The sequence below is a fragment of the Monodon monoceros genome, unplaced genomic scaffold (assembly GCF_005190385.1).
Source record: "Monodon monoceros isolate NGI ecotype Baffin Bay Population unplaced genomic scaffold, NGI_Narwhal_1 Super_Scaffold_13, whole genome shotgun sequence".
Classification (NCBI taxonomy): Eukaryota; Metazoa; Chordata; class Mammalia; order Artiodactyla; family Monodontidae; genus Monodon; species Monodon monoceros.
Genome location: NW_021703769.1, coordinates 63029688 through 63046729, shown reverse-complemented (window position 1 = coordinate 63046729; position 17042 = coordinate 63029688). Strand labels below are relative to the sequence as shown.

General features: G+C 36.1%; 1 protein-coding gene and 1 non-coding gene across 5 annotated transcripts in view; one reads left to right on the top strand and one right to left on the bottom strand.

The window, feature by feature from the left end:
* The window catches only part of SMG1 (SMG1 nonsense mediated mRNA decay associated PI3K related kinase), a 96944-nt gene that overhangs the window by 23232 nt on the left and 56670 nt on the right, over nucleotides 1-17042 (top strand). For all 4 annotated transcript variants that reach the window (XM_029219728.1, XM_029219727.1, XM_029219730.1 and 1 more), the window contains 11 exons: nucleotides 1605-1768; nucleotides 2290-2445; nucleotides 4286-4422; nucleotides 5910-5968; nucleotides 6962-7175; nucleotides 9732-9857; nucleotides 10253-10325; nucleotides 11408-11505; nucleotides 12767-12940; nucleotides 14759-14983; nucleotides 16531-16632. In XM_029219728.1, coding sequence (XP_029075561.1) covers nucleotides 1605-1768; nucleotides 2290-2445; nucleotides 4286-4422; nucleotides 5910-5968; nucleotides 6962-7175; nucleotides 9732-9857; nucleotides 10253-10325; nucleotides 11408-11505; nucleotides 12767-12940; nucleotides 14759-14983; nucleotides 16531-16632 — 1528 coding nt within the window. The remainder of the gene's footprint in view (nucleotides 1-1604; nucleotides 1769-2289; nucleotides 2446-4285; nucleotides 4423-5909; nucleotides 5969-6961; nucleotides 7176-9731; nucleotides 9858-10252; nucleotides 10326-11407; nucleotides 11506-12766; nucleotides 12941-14758; nucleotides 14984-16530; nucleotides 16633-17042) is intronic.
* LOC114895127 lies at nucleotides 9262-9371 on the bottom strand. Its single transcript, XR_003793432.1, has one exon. It is a non-coding gene; the product is annotated as a U6 spliceosomal RNA (small nuclear RNA).

Here is a 17042-nt window from a genome sequence, read left to right as displayed (position 1 = left end):
ATACTTAGTATGCTTAGAAAATATCCTAATACATTTTTTTTGAAATTCCATAGATTTTATTTTTCATATGTTGGAAGTTCTGAGCTTTGTCAACAAGTGAACTCTGAATGTTTGAAGAAGATACTTCACTATGGAACCTTAGTTATATGCAAAGTATGCTAGGGTTATGGATTTTTATCAAGTTTCAGATTGAGAGCCTTTAGGAATAATTTAGATTGGTGCCACATAGGTATCCAAGTTTAATTGAACCTATTTGTCTACATTCTATATTAACAGTGATTGCAGTAGGTACGGATCAGGGTGTCTGAGCCTATGCACCTTTTCATATTTAGTGTTCTTGGGGGGGGCAACGAAAGGATGATAAACTCGAAATGAAATACACAGACACTTTTTTTTACACATAGGGGAGGGCCATGGGGGTTGAGGAATAGCTCAGTTTCTGCTCTTGCCAGTGTCCTTAACTTTTCCAGATAATTATGGGTGCAGCAGGTGTTTTAGTAAGTATCATAAAAGTGATTTTTTTCCAGAAGATTGTTCCTCTCAGAAGAAATATCAATAGCAGAGGAACTTTTTTCTTGGTATTTTTCATATGCTGCCATAGGGTAGTTAGTGTTTTCTTATTTCTTGATACCTTATGGTTGATGGAAGAATAAGGCTCATGAGAAATTATAAAGTTTAGCTCCCTATTTTACTGATGGGGACATTGAGGCATAGAGATGATCCTTAGAATAAGGGTACTAATTTTATCCTGGGGCTGAGCAGCTTGTTAATATCAGGTATCTCGGATTATTCTAGGCGGTACTTGAATTTTAAATAGATTATGGACTGCAACCTTCAGCTTTATTGGATTCCTGACGCCTTGCTTTTATTTTCCTCACTTTTTATAATTTTAATAGGTATTCTTTATATGAGGAATCTTCAGTGAAGTCCTCAGTATTGCCATGCATTAAAACAATCTTTGCAGCTAATGTGTTCTTTCCTAATATCCTATTGAGCTTGCTTTCAAATTTCATTCTATAATTTATTTTCCCACCAAACAGTCAAGTTACAAATTTAGGTGAGAGAGGGAGAGAGCCACATTGCCATGAGGCAGTACTTTAAAAATAATTTGGTAACACATTGCCCCTGCCTGATATGTTGCCAGTGTTTTTTTTATTTTTATGACTGGGAAGATTGTAATTTTTCCACTGGTTAAAACCCTCTTCTGGGAGGAGGAGATTTAGGAAGAACTATTCCTTTTATCAAGTCATGTGAAAAGAATCCTGGGACCAGGGTGACCAACTATCTCAGTTTGCCTGGGACTGAGGGAGTACTTAAGACATGGAACTTTCAGTGCTAAAACCTGTTAAGTTTTGCGTTGGCCACCCTAGTCCTGGTAGTTATTTATATTTCTGTATGGGTGTTTAGATAGCAGGAGGGGCTGAAAAGCTGGTATTTCATCCATTGACAATCCCTTCCCAGTTGAAAGACTTCTTATTACACATTGGAGCGCTTATGTATAATAGTAATGAGAAGAGAGAGGCATGTATGAAAGAAAGATTGATGATTTGGGTTATCAAAGTGTTTGTTTAAAGTTGTAACCTTATACTCTTCTCTCTTTGCAGAACTGATAGTGCATCAGCCGACCCAGATAATTTAAAATATTCTTCATCCAGAGATAGGGGTGGGTCTTCCTCTTATGGACTGCAACCTTCAAATTCAGCTGTGGTGTCTCGGCAAAGGCACGATGATACCAGAATCCACGCTGACATACAGAATGACGAAAAGGGTATATATATTTCCTTGCTGCTAGAGGCATGTTTTTTGTGCGTTTGTTTTTTTTTAACCTAGCTGCCTCTCCCTTTCTTCCTCCTTGCCTGTCTCTCGCTCCCTCACCTCTCTCTTCTAATATGTTTAAAATATAAATATTACACACAGTGCTGTTCTTGAAACTTCTTAAGTTTACCCCCTTAATTAAAAAAATATTTAAATGTACTTTTCACACACGCAATACATAAATGCAGTTTCCTTGCCCCCAAAATGCAATATTATCACCAAGGCTTTCCTGACTACTGTCTCTCTTCTAGACTTCTGAAAAGTTTTAAAGTGCAAAATCTGAGTTAATTTAGTTTCCATTTCTCTTCTTATCTTCCACTGAAGATAACAAAATGAAATCAATGCATGCATCACAGGGAAAGAGTAGAAGCCAAGGCTGGTTGAACTGCAGATTGGGTCAGAAGAACCTGAACTATCAGGAATTGAGTGAAACAAAGAGCCCTATTGAAATAATGTAAATGTTGCTGTTTTTAGGTGGCTACAGTGTCAATGGAGGATCTGGGGAAAATACTTATGGTCGGAAGTCGTTGGGGCAAGAGCTGAGGGTTAACAATGTGACCAGCCCTGAGTTCACCAGTATTCAGCATGGCAGTCGTGCGTTAGCCATCAAAGACATGAGGAAATCACAGGGTAAGGCTGGGTAAACTGGGGACAAACACAAGCCTCTGCTGAGACATCTCCTAAATGCCTCTTTCTGTACCAGTGCCTTGCACCTGTGTGAGTTGGTTAGCTTACTGAGTTGAGAAACATGTGCAGGTGATAATTGTTTGCATTCCTTTTCCTGTGAACTGTTCCCTACCATGAATTACCACAAGAAGGTTTTTAATACTTTTTAAAGGAGATTTCTCTTAAAATAAGATTAGAAGACTGGGTAAGATTTTAAAGAAAGGATTTTCCTGATTATAGTGGATACTGAATGTATAGTGGACTCTTACTGCAGCAAGTCCTTGAACTCTAAGGTGAGGGTAGGGGTATACATGGACTGGGCCCTTTTCTAAAGTTAAATACACAGTTACCGCTTCTTGCTTTATAACACAAGCCTCACTCTATAGGTAAAGTGTCTCGAAAATTCATAGGATTAAAGGTAACGATCTTTTTTTTTCTCTAAAAGAGAAATTTATTGTATTGGTAAAGCTGCTTAAGAAATCAAGATTTCTGATTTATACACTTTGTTGGATATAATTACTCTTTGGACATTAAGTTTATGACCATTTTTTCCCGGTGAGGGCTTTGTGTGTGTGTTGTGTGTATCTTGGTGAACATCTTTGTGTTTATAGTTTTTTGCATGCAGTTTTAAAAAAATTTCGATAAATTTTCTAAAGTGGAATGACTAGTCAAAGCCTATACTGTCTCATAAAAGTGTTTGAAGGGACTTCCTTCGTGGTCAAGTGGTTGGGACTCTGAGCTTTCATTGCAGGGGGCACGGGTTCAATCCCTGACCAGGGAACTAAGATCCTGCATGCCGAGTGGTGCGGCCAAAAAAAAAAAAAACCCACCAGTGTTTGAAGTCTTAGATTTAGGTATGATAGAGTTAGAAAGTGACTCTAAAGCTTATTTAGTTTAGATCCCCCTTGCAAGCTCAGAGTTATGCAGTTTGCTAGGGGCAGAATTGTAAATAGAGCCTAGATTTCCTGACTAGTAACCTAAATACATTTTTAGCAGTCATCCTTACTGAAAATAGACTAGGAATTTTTAAAAATCTTATTCCTTCTCTCAGATGTTGTAATTTCTTTTATTATCTATCTTCCTTTCATTCATTAGAAATGAAACTGTCAGACCCTTTAATGTGGTTTGTGTTAATGTACATGGGTTAATGATGATAAATTGTGCAGCTGAAAATTTAAAAAGAAAAATTTAGTACTTAAAGCCATCTTTATTAGTAGTGTTCAGCATTTTGAGTACTCCTTCTTGTTCTTGTCATTAAAAAAGGGAAGAAAAGTTTTGATTTGCCACTTTCCTTGTGGCAGCATACTTGCACATGGCAGGTGGTAATTAGACATTTGTTGAACTGAATATGTGATTGCCATTCACCAAAACTTTGTCCTAGGAAAATGATGATGATGTGAACAAGAGGCTCCCCTCCAGTGGGAGACCTAGGTGAGAAATAGAAGCATGTATCCTGTTTCTGCCTGATAGAGACTTTATCCCTAACCTGTTGAAGTTTCTTACCTATGCTCTTTACCTAGATGTTGAAAACAGTTTGGAACAGATTTGAAGAGAATAATTTCTAAGCCTTTCTTTTTTCTCTGTCAGTTGGTCCTCTGGAATGAGGTGTTTGCGTATCCTTTTTGAGGGTCTGCTGTGTGCCCGCAGTCTGCTGGGGCTGGGTTTATAGTGATGAACAGAAGTGTTAAAGGACCTACATTCATTGAGCTTTTATTGTCTGGTGGACTGTGATTTTTAATATACTTTAAAATATTTGGGCTGTAAAGTTTCTGTGCTGATTCATACTCAATGTTTATATTCACAGAGCGATCGATGTCTTATTCTGATGAGTCTCGACTGTCGAATCTTCTTCGGAGGATCACCCGGGAAGACGACAGAGACCGAAGACTGGCTACTGTAAAGCAGTTGAAAGAATTTATTCAGCAACCAGAAAATAAGCTGGTCAGTATAGTATGTTTGGAAATGTTGATAAGTTTCATTTTTCCATAGTTCAGTAGATAATGTTACCTAGAGTGGTTTTAAGAAGGGAAAAGTTTTGCTTCCAAGGAAAAATAATAGGGATTCCTTATTCCAGATTGATTTGGCCTGTATTATGATGGTCTAGAACTTAATGCCCCTAATGTATAATTTATCTATACAAATGTTAGATCCACATTGGTTCCTTCTGCTATAAAGTGCTTTTGACCTTTTACACATTTATTCTGTTGTCCTCGGAATTTTTTTTCTGTGTTCCAGGACAGAATATCTCTGTTTTTCGTATGTGAAATTGGGGTAGGAGGTACATATTTTGTTCATGGGTAAGTTTGGTGGCCTGGGCTAAATAAATGGAAAAACACTTTAAAGAGTAAAAGTACAGGAGGGAGTTCCCTGGTTGCCTAGTGGTTAGGATTCCGGGCTTTCACTGCCGTGGCCCGGGTTCAATCCCTGGTCAGGGAGCTGAGATTCCACAAGCCGTGTGGCCCGGCCAACAACAACAAAAAAAATACAGGAGCAGTTACAAATTTCTTTACCCTCCAAGTAAGTCTCCTAATGTTAAATTAAGAACTTGCTATAGGGCTTCCCTGGTGGCAGTGGTTAAGAATCTGCCTGCCAATGCAGGGGACATGGGTTCGAGCCCTGGTCTGGGAACATCCCACATGTCGTGGAGCAACTAAGCCCATGCGCCACAGCTACTGAGCCTGCGCTCTAGAGCCTCCGAGCCACAACTACTGAGCCTGCATGCCAGAACTGCTGAAGCCCAAGTGCCTAGAGCCCGTACTTTGCAACAGGAGAAGCCACCACAATGAGAAACCCGCGCACAGCAAAGAAGAGTAGCCCCCGCTTGCCGCAACTAGAGAAAGCCCGCACACAGCAACAAAGTCCCAACACAGCCATAAATAAATAAATAATTTAAAAAAGAACTTGATATAGAACCGGAGAAAATTAATGAAATGGTATAGTGAGTCAAATAACATTTGGTTCAAAGCAAGCTTCCTCCAACCCTCCTCCCCATTTTATTATGAAAAATTTCAAATACACAGCAAATTGAGAGAATTTTACAGTGAATATTATAGTGTCTAAGCTCTGTCATTAACACTTTATCGTATGACTTTATCATATATCTCTACCTCTTCCTCTATCCATCAGTCCATCTTTTGTTTTAAAAATGCATTTCAGAGTAAATGAAACAAGCTTTTTAAGTTTTTTTTTCCCCCCATTGATGATCATGGCTGTATATTTCCTATGGGTAAATTTCTTTCAGAGCCTGAAAGGAAACTTATGACACTCTTAACTTATGATATAATTGGGACCTGGGAATAATAAGAAAAGTAAGGTGTGGTCCAGTTATAATTTGGAGGGAAACACAAGTTAAAAAAAAAAAAGTACACAGTGTTATTCTTAAAAGTATAGGAGTCTGAAGTTTTTATTAATGTGTTTTTTTTTTTAAGGTACTAGTTAAACAATTGGATAATATCTTGGTTGCTGTACATGATGTGCTTAATGAAAGGTAAGTAATTAAAAAGACTAAAATATATTTTTAGAAACTATTAAAAAGTGTACAAGAAGATAAACCCATTGGCTTCATTTATGAACATCTACTTAATGTTTAACTGGGTTCTCTTGTCATTTTTATTTGTGTAAAAGTATTTAAACAGTAATTACCACTGAATACAAACGAATCCACTTGAAAGGGAGAGCCATTCTTTTTTTTTAATTTGTCAACATGACTGAATAATTGAGCATTGACTTGTAGAATGACATAAACGCTTAATGCAAGTGTGAATGAATGCAATTAACTTTTGTAAACTAGAGCATTTGGAAACTGCTTAGAGAGTAGAGGTGAAAGGGAGCTTCCTTCTTTGGGCAACAGTGGATTCAGGCCATCTATCCTCTGAGGCTACTGGGGCTCTCCAAAGGTGTGCAGTCATTTCTTCATATGGTGATTCCCAAAGAATTGCAGTGTTGGAAAGCATCCAAAACTCATCTCAGCAGATCACAAACCTTACTGCTTTTTGATGGTTTTATTTTATATAGTTTCTCATAATATAATACTTAAATCAGTGTTGTCCTTTAAGTTTACTGTATTTAACTATTACCATTTCCTATTTTATAGTCCTTACATATTGAATATTACCAAGTATATAATTATATAGTGTGTTTTATCTGATCACTTGTTGCTGCCCTTTTCTGCAAATCAGTTAATGTAGTTTGAGATGGAATTTGAAGTCTGAATTTTAGTATTTCTAAGCCTTTCCTTACTGTTCGTAAATAATTCATTCTATAAAAGAAAATCTAAAGTCTTAACAAAGGTACTTTTGGCATGGCAGGAGACAGAATAGAGAGAATGTTTAAAGTGGATAAAATTTCAACCTTTTGTGTAGTTTGAATAAAAATTATAAAATCATTTAAGACATTCTGTTGTAAGATGTGTCATTCTTGTCATCTTTGAAAGCTTAAGCTTTTTGTGTATTTTGTTTTGTTTGCATTAAAATAAACACAGTAGCAAATTGCTTCAGGAGTTGAGACAGGAGGGAGCTTGCTGTCTTGGCCTTCTTTGTGCTTCTCTGAGCTATGAGGCTGAGAAGATCTTCAAATGGATTTTTAGCAAATTTAGCTCATCTGCAAAAGATGAAGTTAAACTCCTCTACTTATGTGCCACCTACAAAGCACTAGAGACTGTAGGAGAAAAGAAAGCCTTTTCATCCGTAATGCAGGTAAGAATTTCTGGAGGGTTGGGGGGAATGATGATGCGCTTGGGAAGAAAGTTGTCCTTAACACACATCCTTGAAGGGGAGCTTGAAGAAAGGAAACTTAGAATAGGGGTTATATACTGATTGATATATGATGTAAATAAAACTCGTGTTTCTGAATTAGAGTAAATGATACACACTGAAGGTAGATTTAAAGTAAGTTATTTTAAAAATTTTGTCTTTTTGCTTTTTAGAAGCTTTCTTTTGAATTTGCGTAGTACTAGAATCACTTACAGATTTGAAAATAGAAGCTCCATGAGGAAAGCCACGTAGAAGGGGGCTTCGCATTTTTTGAGGGAGATAGAAACTAAACACCACAACTTATTTTGGGCCTAAAGTTTTGATAATATGTCAAAAATTCTTATTCCTAGTGATATAAAATAAATAATTGTGTGTCTGAATTACTATTATTTTTTTGGCTGTGTTGGGTCTTCGTTGCTGCAGCTGTGGCGAGCTGGGGCTACTCTTTGTTGCGGTGCGCGGGCTTCTCATTGCAGTGGCTTCTCTTGTTGAGGAGCACTGGCTCTAGGTGCGCGGGCTTCAGTAGTTGTGGTTTGTGGGGGGTGCGTGGGCTCTAGAGCGCAGGCTCAGTAGTTGTGGCACATGGGCTTAGTTGTTCTGCGGCATGTGGGATCTTCCTGAATCACGGATCAAACCTGTGTTCCCTGCATTGGCAGGTGGATTCTTAACCACTGCATCACTAGGGAAGTCCCTGTATCTGAATTATTAAAAGATCATTCCCAATTTAATTTTGAGCAAACTTATAAGTAATTAAATTTTTGTTGAGCTAATGTTTTTAAAAATTTAGGATGTGGTGTCTTTAGAATATTTGATATCTTTATTTAATTTGCTTTTTTTATTAAACAATTCATGGTATGTTTTATTTTGGTTAATTTTAAAAAACATGAGAAATCTATTCTGTCTTTAAAAATTTTATTTTTATTTGATTATAGAGGTTGTGACAAAATTTTGGAAAAGATGCAGAAAATAATTTGTAACTAACCAGCATAACACCAAATTTGGCTTATTCTGCATACAGTTTTCATAATATGAACATTTCCCCAAGTATTTATTTTGAAAAATTTTAAATCCACAGGAAAACAGATGGGCTGGTACATTAAACACCCATATATCTTTTACCTAGATCTGTCACTTATTAACATTTTGCTGCAGTTGTTTTGTTTCTACACACACACAGACACAGACACACACAGAGACACGATTTTTTGTTGAACTATTTGAAAATAAATTCCACACATCATGATGGTTTATGCTGTGATACTTCAGCATGCCTCTCCTAAGGTTAAGGCTAATCTCATATTAACATTATAATCATACCTAAGAAAATTAATTTTGTCACATAAGACAATGCATGTTCAAATTTTGCAGCTGCCACTAAGATGTCTATAACTTTTGTCTTAACCCAGGATCCCATCAGAGTTCATGTATTGATGAATCTTTAATCTCTTGAAGATGGTGGTGTGCCTCTTTAACCTCTTAAGTAGAACAATTCTCTGCGCCCTTTTTTGTCCCCCTTATTTTGTAGAATGTTCTATGTTTTGGGCTTGTCTGATTATTCCTTCCTGTTTAGATTCAGTTCAAATATTTTGGTCACAAATACTTCATGGGTTCATACTTAGTGTTGTATCACACTAGCAGGCATATAACTTCAGGTTCACGTAACTCTTAGATAAAGAGTTTCATCACTTGGTTAAGGTGATGACCAACCAGATCTTTCCATTGTGAAGGCTTATTTTTCTCCCTTTGTAATTAGTGAGTAATGTGGGCATGATACTGTGAGACCTCCTGAATATCCTGGTTTTTTCATAATATTTCACTTGATTTTAGCATTCATTCATATTCTGTGCATTGTATAGATTATAGCATTGGCTGTTGCAAAATGGTGGTTTTCTAATTGTAGCATTTCTTCTATACTTATAACATCATTCTTTTGTAGAGAAGAACTTTCCTTTTGGGGAAAAAATTGATTTTAACAAAAATAATTTTAGCTGCAAAATATTCTATAGGTAGTATGCCATATATTTATTTCAAAAATATATATAGTGGTAACATGAGCCTGTTGTGTCATTCTTGTGTTGGGGCCATGCTAACCTTCTTTAAATCATTCCAATTTGAAGCAAGTACTAATATCTTAAAGTATAAGTCGTACAACATCTGCTTTATGTTTTGAATTGGAAAATAATTCTGGTACCTTTAAAGACAAGTTTCCCAAGCACATCTTAGTTTTTCTACTTGAAATTTTAATCACACCCATGGTTTTGAAGATAGCACTTAGGAACAATGTAAACATGTTACTTAGGAAATAACGTTAACAGATGTTAAATGAGGGGAAAACAGTGGATTGAAATGTTTTTAACTTTTTTGGGAACTAAAACTATAGAATTTATTTTCTTTGATATAGTCAGTTTTGGCTATAGTCACTATTAAATAATGAACCTAATTTGCTTGTTTTCTCCCTATTTTATTAAATGTTCACGGTTTGTAACTTTTATTTTTTAGCTTGTAATGACCAGCCTGCAGTCCATTCTTGAAAATGTGGATACACCAGAATTACTTTGCAAATGTGTTAAGTGCATTCTTTTGGTAGCTCGATGTTACCCTCATATTTTCAGCACTAATTTTAGGGTGAGTTCCCCGCCCCCTCTTTCCAGATGATGGGGTAAGGGATTGGCTGCATGTATGAGGACCTGGGGAATTAGGTAGAAAACAAAGTTTCTGCTCCTTTGAGTATAATTGCTTTTAAGGTCCAGGATTGAATGATGCAATAATGTAGTTTTATAAAAAATACTATCTGTACTTGCTAACACTAATACCTTAACATACTTAAAGAAATATTTCATCAGTGTCATAAAGAAAGTTCCATTATTCTCCTGCCCTGCCCCTCCCAACCCCGCTTTAATGTATAATGTCAAGAAGGTGGGACATAAGATGTTCTAGGTTCTCTTACTCTGAAATGTTCCACAGGTTGGAATAGCAATAAGACCTTAAAATGATTAGTCCCCTTCTCTGTCTCCATCCAGGATACAGTTGACATATTAGTCGGATGGCATATAGATCATACTCAGAAACCTTCGCTTACACAGCAGGTGTCTGGTGAGTCGTTCAGCATATACCAGTCGTTTAAATATTGTGGGAAGGAGTGTTCATTTCTCAAAGACCAGCTGTTAACACTACTTTTTTGATAATGCAAGAAAAATAATGGCTTCAGAGGATATTTTGGTGACGATTACTTGTTAGCTAAATTTATCTTTTAAAAGGAAAAATGTGTAGTTTTGTAGTAGGTAGGGAGAGTAAATACAGATTGTAGTGTTGCACCTGTGAGTAAGGACTTTATCTCAAGTCATTTGCTGCGTGTGCTGGTAGGAGATACCACAGTAGCAGTACCCTGAAGGGTAGAAAGGAAGATCCTGGATATTCTTGATTTATTGTTTTTCTGTTGATGAAACAAATGGATTAATTTGGAGGATTGTCATAAATGATAAAGAAAAAATTTTTTTTCCGTGTTAAATGAATGACTGATATGACTCACTTGGACATTTCAACTTGTTCCAGGTGCTGTAGTTTCTCATAGCTTATTTGGTGAAATAAACTTCTGAAATTAAGATATACAGGTGAGAGTAGTTCTCTCAATTCCACTGGCAAGTGGTCCCATTTCTCCTGGGGGGATGAGTGTACACTTTTGGTGACCACGTGTGGCCCTGGAGAAGAAAGCCAAGGTGGCCATAGATCGGCACATTTTAGTCTAAGTCCTGTGTGTAGTGACAGTATGGATACTGAATCTACTTATTAAAAAAAAAGGACATGAGATTATATTTTAATTTCTGGAGAATTTTCATTTCTGTAGCGTTAAAAGAGGTAGTGGTTAATCATTAGTATATTAAACGGTTTACAGGGAATTCCCTGGTGGTCCAGTGCGTAGGACTATGCACTTCCATTGCGGGGGCCCGGGTTCAGTTCCTGGTCGGGAAAATAATATCCTGCAAGCCGCGCAGCGCGCAGCACGGCCCCAAACAAACAAAAAACAGTTTACAGTCCTAATTTTATGATATAGGGCATGTTTCAAGAGTGGGCAACTTGAAAACCAGATACCTTTTAAAAGAATTCTCTTAAATATTTTTTTAACTTGGACTTAAAATTTTTTTCTACTCTTCCAAAATTTCTTGTATGATTCCTAGGGTGGTTGCAGAGTTTGGAGCCATTCTGGGTAGCTGATCTTGCATTTTCTACCACTCTTCTTGGTCAGTTTCTAGAGGACATGGAGGCATATGCTGAGGTGAGTATATAAAAAATGAAGTTATTTCCTAAAATTTCAGGTAAGAAAAAAGCAAAAACAAAAATCTAAAGCAGTGCTAGATTTATTTTAAAACAATTCAGATCACCTGACATTTAAGCAAAAATTATGAGACCATTGCAATATTTTAATTATTTTTAGATGTTTTTAAGTTGCCAGCAGAATTACCAGAAAGATAGAAAAATTGCAGGCCTAATTTCCCAAAGCTTGAAATAATCTTGGTGGCTGGTAGTTTCCTGAAGACATTTTCTTCAGTTGTTTCTTATTTTTTGTTATGAAAAAGGTGAATTGATATTGTATAAAAGCCCCTAAAGGCTTTTTTCTCTTAGTTCTATTGGCAATCTTGGATCATGCTTTGGAGGACAAGGCTTGGCTTCAGCCACCTTTGAGTATGGTACCTTTAATACTGCTGTTGAAGTGTCTGTTATTGGTTCTTGGATTTCCTGGCCACTGTCCTGACTTAAACCTGCCATCTTAGTGTTTCTTCCCTACTCAGTTGGTAATTACCAAGATTCTTGTTTGGTGGTCAAGGCTTCCGTGAAGATTTAGCTTCATCTTTTCTTTATACTTTTGCTACTTCTAGCAAACAGTTACTTCACTACTTTTAACTGTACCAATCTATCTGCTCCCTTTCAGAGAAAAGTGAGGGAATATTTTGCTTCCACATGTTTCTTTACCCCTATGCCTAGGATGTCTTGGTTCCTAGCACACCTTTAAAGCTGATCTGCTTCTGATAAGCCACCCATTCTAGTTTGTAGAGACTTCCCTTTGCTATCCCTAAGATTGAATTCTCTTTGATTATTTAGGTGCTTAATTATGTGTAGGTATATGTTGGTTGTAGTACCCCATTTTTTGCTAATCTTTTCCTTTGAGTATGTCTAATTTCCTCAGCTAGCTTATAAATCTGTAGGCTAGGTCTTCTAAGGTCTTATAATTTTTTAAACCAACCTCCTCTAAACTCCCCCAACCCCCCTTGCTCTTCATGTGAATAATATTGGCTTAGTATACTGTTGACTTGAGTGGCTCAAAGAATCTATTGAGGTTAATATTTGCTTATTTAAATAATTAGAGAAGCAAAATCTACTTTTATACTTAGATTCATGTTTCCTTTTCTCATAAGCCAAAATTCCTCCTTATTTGTAAAAATGTATTATAAAGTTAATCGATTTAAAAATTGGGAGTTGTTTTTTGTTTTTTAAACAATGTCTTACTTAAATAAGAATGCTGTTGAATTCACATCTAGGACCTCAGCCATGTGGCCTCTGGGGAGTCAGTGGATGAAGATGTTCCACCTCCATCCGTGTCCTTACCAAAGTTGGCAGCGCTTCTCCGGGTATTCAGTACTGTGGTGAGGAGCATTGGGGAACGTTTCAGCCCAATTCGGGGTCCTCCAATTACTGAGGCATACGTAACAGATGTAAGTTTTAGTAGTCTTTAGTATCATTCAGCAAAAATTGCCTTTTCTTTTAAATGCTTCTGTTTATCTAGTGAGCTATGTTATTAATCCCTCATTTGTTTAGCATGTGTGTAGGTGTCTGACCACTTTCTTAAATGGCCAGAAAAGTAGGGAATTCTATATCTCACTCCCCTCACCCCCCAACCTGATGAAAAAAAGTCCACTCTGAATTTTTAAATGCCTATGAACTTTTCTTTTAGGAGATTCTCTGTAGGTTCATTTATTCTTGTTTTTAATATGAATTTTAAAATCTTATTCTTTAGTTTTTTAATAATACTGAGTTTTGCTTTAAAATTATTGTGTCTCCTTTTAGTTTTTCAACATACTAAGAATAACTCTTAACAGAGAAGGCCTCGAAAAGTAATTTTCTCTAAGCATGACAGGATGAAACAACTTGATAGCCTGACATCAAAGGATATAAAGATATAAGAACTTAAACTATGTAATAGCCTGAGACCAATTATAAGAAGTAGCTAGATTGCCACATTTCAGCAGCCCCAGTCATCAGCTGCACCGTATTACAGTCCAGTGATGAGTGGTTCAGTGTAATGAATGTGAGAAATGAACCCCCATCATTATATTCTGCTTGAATAAGAAGGGAGAAGAAACCTGTGTGATAGTCAAAAGATTTAACCTCAATGATTAAAATTTTACTGCTAGTGTAAAATTCTAGCTTTTATGAGCATTTACTTTTGTTGAACACTTTGCTAGATAAAATAGGACATTATATATGTAATTCTTGGTAAGTTAATTGTGTATTTGAGCAGAAATGTCCTGAAGATAATTAAAACCAGCATGTTAATATTTTGAAACTGATCCAAGTGGTTTAATATTTTTATTTTTACTGTCTAAAAGATGGGTGGTTGATGACTTTGTCAGTGTTGAAATAAAAGCAGTTTATTATATCTATTTATTTATGTCTGTAAAACAAAAGGACAGGAATGTATCATTTTCCAGGATAGTTCTATATTAAATGTACTCTTTTATGAAGGTCTTTTAGGTTTTTGCCAAAAATGGTCTTTTAGGCCTTTTAAATCTACATGCAGGTTTACAGAAAACCCCTATATGTAGTGGTTGTTGAATATTACAGAAAAATTTGAGAAATATTTTTCTGTATCAATCTTTTCTGTGACTGTTTTTCTGTACTTGTTTTTTCCTAAGTTAGTTTTATTAGAAATGTAGTACGTTGACTACTATAGTTTACTGGGGTTTTTTGGGGCTGGAAATGATAAGATTTTCATAATCCTCAAATAGGTATTATACGTTATGAATGAGAATATTTATATTTATCTTTACATAGAGACCATCAGTACATGAACTTTCATAAGCTAAAGCTATCTTGGATATTTAGTTTTAAAAGATTGATTAAAAGTCCAAGTGCTAGATTATGGAAAGTTATTCTCACGGCAGGTTATTCCCATGTTGTTAATACTGTTACTGTTCTAAGTTCTGGTGTATTTCATGATTATTATGAAGATTCTGAACTTCAACCATTTAGTGACTTTGGTGGGGGGATAGGAATTGGGTATAAGGGAAATAGAGTATGGCAAATTCCATTCCTCTCACAATAGTACTTTAGAATACTTAGGCAATATCCTTTTTGTGTGTTGTACCAGAGATACCCTTATTATTATTCAGCCACTGAGAACTAGAATATTAAGAGACTACTGACAAGGCAGGCAGTTAATTTTCAATAGAAACTGCATTAAATAGAAAATATTTCTTGCTCTGTGGAAGAATATGAGTTTTTTTTAAAGCTGCTTGTTTTCCCCATTGCAGGTTCTGTACAGAGTAATGAGATGTGTGACGGCTGCAAACCAGGTGTTTTTTTCTGAGGCTGTGTTGACAGCTGCTAATGAGTGTGTTGGTGTTTTGCTCGGCAGCTTGGATCCTAGCATGACTATACATTGTGACATGGTTATTACATATGGATTAGATCAACTGGAGAATTGCCGGACTTGTGGTACAGATTATATCATCTCAGTCTTGAATTTACTCACATTGGTATGTGAATTCTTTTTTGTTTAATATGTTTTATTCAGGCCCTTAAATTTAAATTGATGCGGAAGACGTTAAGCCCTTGTTTGTTTGTGTTTTTTTGCATTAATTAGTCTTATCTATATAATCTAGTTTGTTTTTGCTCTAGTATCTGTGTACTTTTAGTATTTGAGAGCTCATCTCAGTGTAGCTGTACTTTTTTTTTTTGGATGAAATATCATCCTTCACATGAGACTATCTAGCACTCCTGATAAATACTGTGTAGAGAAGGTACTTGATAGCTATTTTGAAAGACCCTGTTATGTTTTGTCTCTGAAACATGAAAACTTCTTTGATAGTTCTTATTATTTTCTTAATCATAAATATCCCCCCACTCTCCGCCTTTTATTATGGACCTTTTGAAGTATATTTAAAAAAAGTAGAGTAGTATAATGAATCTCTGCATACTTAATACTGTTTCTATAATTAGAAGCACATGGCCCATCTGGTTTCATCTAGGCCTCCTACGCTCTGCCTCCTCCTTGCCATCCCTGCATCCCCAACTGGATTATTTCAAAGCAAATTCTAGATGACATTCTGCTAAACATTTCTGCCATAGTTACACTTCCCTTTGCCAATGTGAAAAAAAAACCATGTTTAAGTGTAAATACATGTATACTATTTCGGTATCTAAACATTTTAATGTCACAATGTTAAGGCCTAAACATATAGCTTAGATACATTACTTTTTTCTTTAATAGATTATTTTTCAGAGCAGTTTTTAGGTTTACAGAAAAATTAAGCAGAATGTACAAAGTTCCCATATAACCTCTTCCCCCAATAGTTTCCTCTATTACTAATATCTTTAGTTTTAGTGTGGTACTTTTATTACAACTGATGAGCCAAATTGAGACATCATTATTAATTAAAGTCCATAGTTTACTTTAGGGTTCACTCTCTGTATTGTACATTCTATGGGTTTGACAAATGTATAATGCCATGTATTCACCATTACAGTATCATGCAGAAGGGTTTCAGTGCCCTAAAAATCCCTTGTGTTCCACCTATTCTCTCCCCTCTTCTGGCTGGCAACCACTGATCTTTTTACTGTCTCTATAGTTTTTGTTTGTTTGTTTGTTTGAATCTATTTATTTTTGGCTGCACTGGGTCTTCGTTGCTGTGCGCGTGCTTCTCATTGTGGTGGCTTGTCTTGTTGTGGAGCATGGACTCTAGGCACGCGGGCTTCAGTAGTTGTGGCACGTGGGCTCAATAGTTGTGACTCGTGGGCTCTAGAGTGCAGGCTCAGTAGTTGTGGCGCACGGGCTTAGTTGCTCGGCGGCATCTTCCCGGACCAGGGCTCGAACCCACGTCCCCTGCATTGGCAGGTGGATTCTTAACCACTGCGCCACCAGGGAAGCCCCTATAGTTTTGCCTTTTCCAGAGTGTCTTATAGTTAGAATCATACAGTATGCAGCCTTTTCATATTGTTTTTTTTTTCCCTTAGAAATATGCATTTAAGATTCCTCCATGTTCTTTTGTGAATTGATAGCTCATTTCTTATTTTATTCTTTTAGATTGTTGAACAGATAAATACAAAACTGCCATCATCATTTGTAGAAAAACTATTTATACCATCATCTAAACTACTATTTTTGCGTTATCATAAAGAAAAAGAGGTGAGTGATTCATTGATCAGACTTTTGATCAACTTAGGTCATTGAAGAGTTTGACTCCTGTTCCTTAGTAGGCTACATAAATGAAATCGAAATGATAAATATTTGATTTAGAATATAGAAATTATAATGATTCACTTAATATTTGATTTTCATACTGTATACTTTGGTGAGTGATATGCAGATAGTTTTATTAAATTTGTTTTATTAAAATGTGATGTGTATGTTGTAAATAATACTTCATTGTTAGCTTCCTAACTGACTCCCAGTCAAAGCCACTATAGACTTTCTAAGTAGATGTAGGAAAACCTATCTTAATAAAATGCTGTTTGTATGTGTTTTGATACTGGCTTGGAAAAAAAAAAAGGAGTTTTAAGAAATTTCACATTTTCATTTTTAATTTAGAGGACCCT